Source organism: Anneissia japonica, unplaced genomic scaffold (assembly GCF_011630105.1).
Source record: "Anneissia japonica isolate Jap-2015-1 unplaced genomic scaffold, ASM1163010v1 scaffold287883_len88434_cov100, whole genome shotgun sequence".
Lineage (NCBI taxonomy): Eukaryota > Metazoa > Echinodermata > Crinoidea > Comatulida > Comatulidae > Anneissia > Anneissia japonica.
This window is the reverse complement of record NW_022685777.1, coordinates 73,698-81,235: the sequence shown is the minus strand read 5'-3', so window position 1 is coordinate 81,235 and position 7,538 is coordinate 73,698. Positions and strand designations below refer to the sequence as shown.

General features: G+C 34.3%; 1 protein-coding gene across 1 annotated transcript in view; it reads right to left on the bottom strand.

Moving 5' to 3' along the window:
- LOC117112534 (protein mesh-like) overlaps positions 1–5,817 on the bottom strand; it is a gene marked incomplete at its 3' end in the record, with an annotated part of 18,609 nt that extends 12,792 nt beyond the window's left edge. The window contains exons 1-2 of the mRNA XM_033255618.1: positions 5,697–5,817; positions 4,588–4,715 (exon numbers count right to left, since the gene is read on the bottom strand). Coding sequence (XP_033111509.1) covers positions 4,588–4,715; positions 5,697–5,757 — 189 coding nt within the window. The remainder of the gene's footprint in view (positions 1–4,587; positions 4,716–5,696) is intronic.
- Positions 5,818–7,538: the final 1,721 nt, after the last annotated feature.

Below are 7,538 nucleotides of genomic sequence, written 5' to 3'. Positions count from 1 at the left end.
TATATATACTGTGTTGTTGGCTAAAAACAGATAATAAACACATGATCGTTCGATACGAGCGCAAAGGAATCATATATAATCACATTAGTAATAGGTTAATAACATCTTATTGCCCTACAACCCTGTTCGATGAGGGGTTCCTTGATTATTAGTGTGCTAGGCTCTGATTAAAGATTAATTGGAATATCAATTGTACATAGTTATTCAGGGAGTGTGGAATTGTTTAAATGGCATAATCTATTCTATCGGCAAGAGCTCAAATAATTATAAGCACCATGGAGTGTGTTTAAGTACAGTGAGTTGGATAGCATATTAATATATCTAAAGAATACTTGTGAGTTGGTATCGCAATGGGTATTTCCGTCTATGCCTACATGATACGCCAACTAATATTTATTTCTACGATTAATAGATCACATGTCAGGGTGGCATAGGTAACAATATTTCTCTTGCAAACAAGGTTGCATCGCTTGTTAACACTTTGTTTTTGAAATAAAACATTCGGCTTCTTACATTTAGTGATGGTTGCAAGCATTATGCTTTTTGTACATTTTACTACCTTTGTTTTAGACAATTCACCGGAAACAAAGTTCCAAAGCAACGTCTAGGTAAGGGTTCATTTTAATGTTTATATGCCATGCAATTCTTGTATCTGTGAATCACTGCTCAAACCAATCCACATAACCTATTGACAATGCATGCAAAGCAGGGGTTATCTAAGCATGGCTGGCCGATAGTGGTTTTGCCGCTTGACTGACTATATGGAAACCGCTTCTCCAAACTACCTTTAGCAAATAAAGACTATATGCCTATTACTTCGCAGCTGTAGCAACCCATCACAATAGGTTGTTGCTACAAAATATATTGATAGAGTAGGTGTTGTACTTAAAAAGCACAAATTAAAGTTTGGTCAGTGTCGAGGAAAAAGTTGTGTTCCTTAAAGGCTGCTGATCACAGTATGAACTAAATCTACTCACTGCGGCATACGACGGTCGTAGATCCGTTGAACGACGAAACCACCTTTTATGCCTGTGAGCGCTAGACGACGCACGTCTGCTAATTTTAGGTGAGAATTTAAGCGGTTGTGCGCATAGTGACGTTGCGTTCCCCATATAATTTAGTGCCCGTCTTTAGTCGTTTATTGAAGACATCTTATCAAATTATATTTTTAACATCAAGCATGATAAAAATATACTACGAAGCTGTTTACGGGACATGGTGATTTTTTTTTATTTTCCTAACCCGTACGTATGCCTTATTAAGTATTACGTACGCCTTAGTAAGGCGTACGTACGCCTTATTAAGGCCAATCAAAATACGACTAACAATGAAGTTTGGCTTAGCTGCAAGGCCCTCAGCCAATCACAAACTACCTTCTATTCCGTTTGTCCAATGTAAGTAGTAAACAACACACGTCCACTTACAAGTATTGCGTTGGACAGAAGTTTATCAAATGATAAATCTGAGTCGGTTTCAGGCATATTTTTGTGATACATGTTGTGAGAACATAGAGTATGGTTGTGTCATTAAGCGTAAACAGCTTAAAGGAATTTAAGGATGTGCAACTCTGTGGAAAACAACTAATACGAGTCCTGAGTAAGGCCTATGGCTATGAGGTTTCTGTCGAAGCTGGTGAATAGCCCACATATAGGCCTATATAAAGAGGCTCTCGGGGATAGTGGTGCAAGTAGTATATTTCAAAATTGCACCGAATCTGTTTAAAGGTACGTGTGTTGTTACATATAACGTTAAAAATGGTATGGTATGTTTTATTTCATTGAGAAGCACTAAGCGTCTCTCTATCACACCACACACACACACACAGACAGGAAGGCCAGTGCCATTTTTTCAAACTGGGGTACTATCGACAGCAAAATAACCACATTATTGTGAATCAAATATGATGATGTTATATTATAGTAAACATAATAAGACAATAATTTTGGCAATGAATTGACCCTGCATAAACAACTGATAAATGAAGACAACTCAAGGATAGCCATGCACAATTATATAGCAACTATTCAATACTAACTACCAAGAACAATGGTTTACTACACAAATTGAATCAATTCAGTTTTTGGAGGAAGGGGATGTGCCCTACAGTGACTGTGCTTAGACTAATTAATTGAGGCATAATTTGATTTTAATGTCTTCATGAAAGAATATAACAAAATTATTATAATAATACTAGTACAGTATGCTTTATTTACATATGAATCCTTCACACATCATCATAACAAAAAATATAGTATTAATGGGTATCAAAACTGACTTAAGCAATTAATATTTATCAACACTTAGATGTCCAATTAAACATCACCACCTGCATTTAATATTGTATTATACTGATACTACTTGTTAAATTTTTTTTGGAAAACATTTAACAAGTTTTTAAAAGGAAACAATTAAAATGCACATTTGATCATAAAACAATTACAGTAACCTCTCTTTTGAATTAGTTTGTTTAATTGATTTTCACAGACCACAGACTCAAGTGAATGGAAGTTTATGAACCACAGCCAAAGCAAATTTTGCTTCATTCTGCATCAGCTGAATTCAAGAATTAAGAAGTGCTTCCTGGTCGAAGACATGTTCTCCCATGTAACAATAATATATTATGTACTTTTAATAGAGAAATAACCATTGAGAAATTAGTAAGATGTGGAAACATTGAGTGGTGGAATAGACCTTTCCGAAGTGTCAATCAAACTTAACAACTGACTAATCAGAACAACGCTAGGAATACGCGCGCGTCTCACAAACACACGTGTTGTCCCACAAACGCACGTGTTTGCGTATGTTTTAGCATTGTCGTCTTGTGGGACCTTAGCAACAAAATCCAATGGGCGGGGCTTAGCGGAAAGGTCCATTAGTTGAGGCTGCTACTGCAAATCAGGATGAAGCCTTGTTACTACATGAGGGATATACCGTAAGTATCTGGTGGCAGTTCAGGCCATATTATAGGTACGAATCAATTGAAAGTACTGTAGTCTTATCTGATTGGAACTGTATACTGTTTGATGAATGTTGTTATCTATTTGATATAACATCATACCATACACTGTGTTGTATATTACCATATATTTTTTTAATTTTTCCTTGTATGAACAGTTATCAACAACACATTTATTTTCTTTATAAAAATTTGCATTGACTTTTTGAATGGCATTGTATGATATTTTACAATGCAATATGAAAAGAAGAAAATAACGGAACAGCACTTGCTGATAAATGATATTGAATACAGCAGAACTGTCATTATTTATAGTTTCTTTTAAACTGTTTATACTGGATAGCTACATTGATAATATTATATAATTGTATTATTTAACACATGTTCATAAGTGGATTATGATTAAACTCTATATTCAGCTACAGTGTGCTACAGTGTTTCAATAATATTCACATAAAAGTATTCAGACTTTTGTCATAAACTTCTTCCAACTTCGTGGTTACTTTTGTGTATTTAAATTTATATACCTAGTGAATGATCAGAGAGATAATAAAATGCTGATGGGATGCTACTGACTGAACTGACCTATATTAAATATTTATATGTTTACCTCCTTATTGGAATCATCAATCACTTTTATTCATTCATTCAGTCCATATTATCAAGGTCTTCAAGCAGCTAAACAAAATTCAACTGGCATGGCAAGAAATACTGATCATTGCATGCAAATAAAAACATTTGAAATTTTACATCAGCCTTAATGTGTTCAGTATTTTTTGAAGTAATTTAAAAATTTAAAAAAATAGAATCGAAATATTATATTATATATTTCTGTCTTTCATTCAAAGTCGATAAACATACATTTTGCCTTTCTTACTATGCATACATGTAGACCTAGGTAAATAACACAATACACATTCAGTAAAGCACGGTCGCCTTTGGCTTACAAAAAACTACGGTATGATAGTCGAGGGAAGACGGGAAATGCGATTTACTACCTCTACAATCTTACTATTACAGTATTACCAATGTATTTTATTTAAAGGCTTGTAGGCCTATACTTATATCATATTGAAATATTCCACTAAAACCGAAGAGCTTTCGTCCAAATTGCTACAAATTGTCACTTTCCTCGCGATATTGTTTATATTAGTTACCGAGTTTACAAGAACACTTGTGATTGGCTAATAGCGTCACATCAATGCTTAATAGGTATGGTAAGTGTGCTATGATTGGGTACTGCTTTCGTGAACGCCATTATTTTTTCGAAGATAAATTCTGATTTTTGGTTACAGTTTCACCAAATTTACGATTGCCGACAATTATCTTATGTTTCAATAAAACATTTTTGTGCGAATGCCAAGTAGCCTGGATTGGTGGGTCACAGATTTCGTAAACTAAGCCGATTTTGGAGCCTCAACCCACGGTCTAATAAAGCGTACGTACGCCTTAGTAAGGCGTACATACGCCTTATTAAGGCATACGCCTGGTGTAACCTTAATAAGGCGTTCGTACGGGTTAGGAAAATAAAATAAAAATTCATCATGTCTCTTAAACAGCTTCGTAATATACGGATACATACATCCGTATGAAAGTTTGCTTCTAAAATACGTCTGAAATACAAAACTTACATAAAGAAAGTCATGGTTGTGATCGAAAAACGGAAACAATGTTGAAAGATTAATTATCCCAGAACTTCCATCATCATTGGTAGGTACAGCATTGTCACCTTCCGCCTCCCCGAAGGGAAACATAATATCTATGAAGATAAATTTATTTATTTCAACAAAAAAAATAGTGTATACAATGAATACCGTAAGTAATAATATATAAAGGGCATGTCAGTGAGTATAACCTGCCTTCGAATATTTAATAGTCGACTGATTGGTTAACTGATCTATTTTTGTTTCTTCAAATTTGAAAAGATTGGATGATTACTGTATATACCGTATCCATCGCGAAATAAATATTCATTATTTGACTGAGTAGTTGACTGGTTAGTTGATTGAACGATTTTTCGATTGACTGGGCCAGTTGATTAATTAATTTATTTATTAATTTGCTAGTTGTAATGATTATTATTATTTAACTTATTATTTTTCATTGTGAATAATAAAAAAATTTAGTGTTGTGTAGAAAGCTATGAAAATATATTGAAAAGAAAATACGAAAAAAAGAACAGATAAAAAATAAAAGAAAATAATAATAATAAAAAATAGAATACAATAGTGGATGTCTAAACGCATATTGGGTAGAACAACTTTGAATCTGTCTCTTATACACATCTAGATGTGTATAAGAGACAGATGTATATGTATCTATGTTAAAAAAAAGAAAGAGAGAGAAGGGGGGGGAGCAAAAGAAGGAGAGCAAGAGAAAAGAATATTTACTATAAAAATTCTTAAAGTATAACATGTTATACCATCCGGTTTTTATTTAATTTTAGATCATCTTATTCTACCAATTTTTAATGAAATAACCTGCGATACCTTACCATAAATGCGTGCCATGCCGCATGTGCTACCATGCATATAGGCCTACAATGTCAAATCTAACACTTGAGCCATGAACTTAATAGTTTAGCCAGACCTTTACAACACGATACGAAATACAGTAAATGTTCGGGTTTTTCTTTAGAACCGAGACATCAGGTATATACGGTAGTATTTTAGGGATGGAAAACTGATGCATGAATAAAACTTACTTGAATTATTGAGTAGTAATTTCTAACTGTACTTACCTTCACTCACACACGGTCTATATAAACAGAACAATAAAATAGCAATAATATGTCCTTTCATTATTGTTGGTATTTTTGCTATGCTGTTCCACTTTTTGGATTGTATGCGTTCTCATTTAAGCATATGACAATAATGGCAATAATTTTATAGGGACGGTTAATGATTTACATGATTATGTATTTAATGATAAGGGTGTCTATTTCTATTTTAAACTTCAACGCGTCACAAAATGAGACCCCCTAAATAAAGAATATGGTAAACAAAGAAAAAAGAACACGTTGGAAGAGTGAATTTAAACTTTTCAGTGAGTAACAATTAATCATATAATAATTTGAGTAAACTCCAACAGTTTGTGTCGATTAACCGTCCAGACGCAAACACAAATCTGGAGAAATATATCCTAGCACAATTCTTTAAGTGTTAAATGTTAAGTATTTAATTATGCTTCAGAATATTAAGCTGCTATGCAAAGCAATCCAGTATTTGGCAACTGGGATTCCCAGACTGATTATGTAAACATTTATGACATCCCTAGGACGGATGCAGAAGAGGTGATGGTCGGAAGCGACCTCTCCCCACTGAGATTTTAGAGTGTCTTGTAGCAGCTAAAAAACCTTTTGAGAATAATTTTCAGGCTAATTTAATACATTTTTTGTATTAAAGTCCCTCAAAGTGGGAGAGTAACAAAATACAATGACGGACACGTCATTTAAACTTATATAATTTAATGTGCTTTTTACTTTTTGGACATTCTTCTTCTAATATCTGGACCAACCCCAGTACTCACAACCTCGCAAAAGGCCGCTGAAATATCTGTGCAAACAGTGTGGCCGCCATAAGGCACTGGAAACAGTTTTTGTTTGCTATTGGTTAACCATCACTAGGGTAGAACAACTTTGAATCAACCACTGATGAATTTATGAATTTGGTGCCTATACGTAGGCCTAAGATTCTAACTTTAATTGTTAGATGTAGGAGGGCGGTATACAATTCCCCAAGGAGAGTGTTTAATATACTTTCTCTGCAGAAATATTAATATATTTCTTGACTTTGCCTGAGATATTTTTCGAGAAGAAAAAGAAGTATTCTCTACCAAAGAAATCCAAGGAAAACGATTTTTGTAGTATATTGATTTCTTTTACCTAAATTTTACCCATTTGAAGCCCGCACCCAATGGCCATGTGGCTTTGGAAGCAGGAGCTCAGAACTGGGTGAAACCAGTTTTCATTAAGGCTGACGATGTCAACATAAAAGGAGAGGCGTATGTTGAACCACATGATATATACAAAGCGTAAGTAAAGTCTGTGCAAAGTCAACACATTAATGGCATTCAACGCATTAAAAACTTGTGGAGAATATATATAGATTCGCAACAAGATAGGGTGAATCTGTTAACACAATGAGTAAACATCCGAGGTAGAAATGTCCAAGTACATGATAAAAATCCTTATCTACCATATGATGTAGACTCAACACGTCTACCGCTATCAGTTGCTGATGAAGAAATTAAGAAAACGCTCTTGCGTTTTAACTTTAAAATTACAGGAAGTATACAGCGGTTGAAACTAAGAGTAGATGGTCAATTAACAAGTTGTATGAATGGAGACCGGGTACTCTATGCTGAAACCCTTAATACCCCTTAACAATTTCAAAACCAGGTTCTTTCATAATGGTCAGACGGATGAGAGTGAAATGCTCAAAATGCTTAAAGAACGGCCACAACGCTAAAACTTGTAAAACAAGCTTGTCATGCTTGTGGTCTAGAAGGGCACAAAAGAGAGCAATGTAGTGCAGAAAAGCTTTTGCATGATGATTCAGGAGAAAAATTAATCCAAGAAATG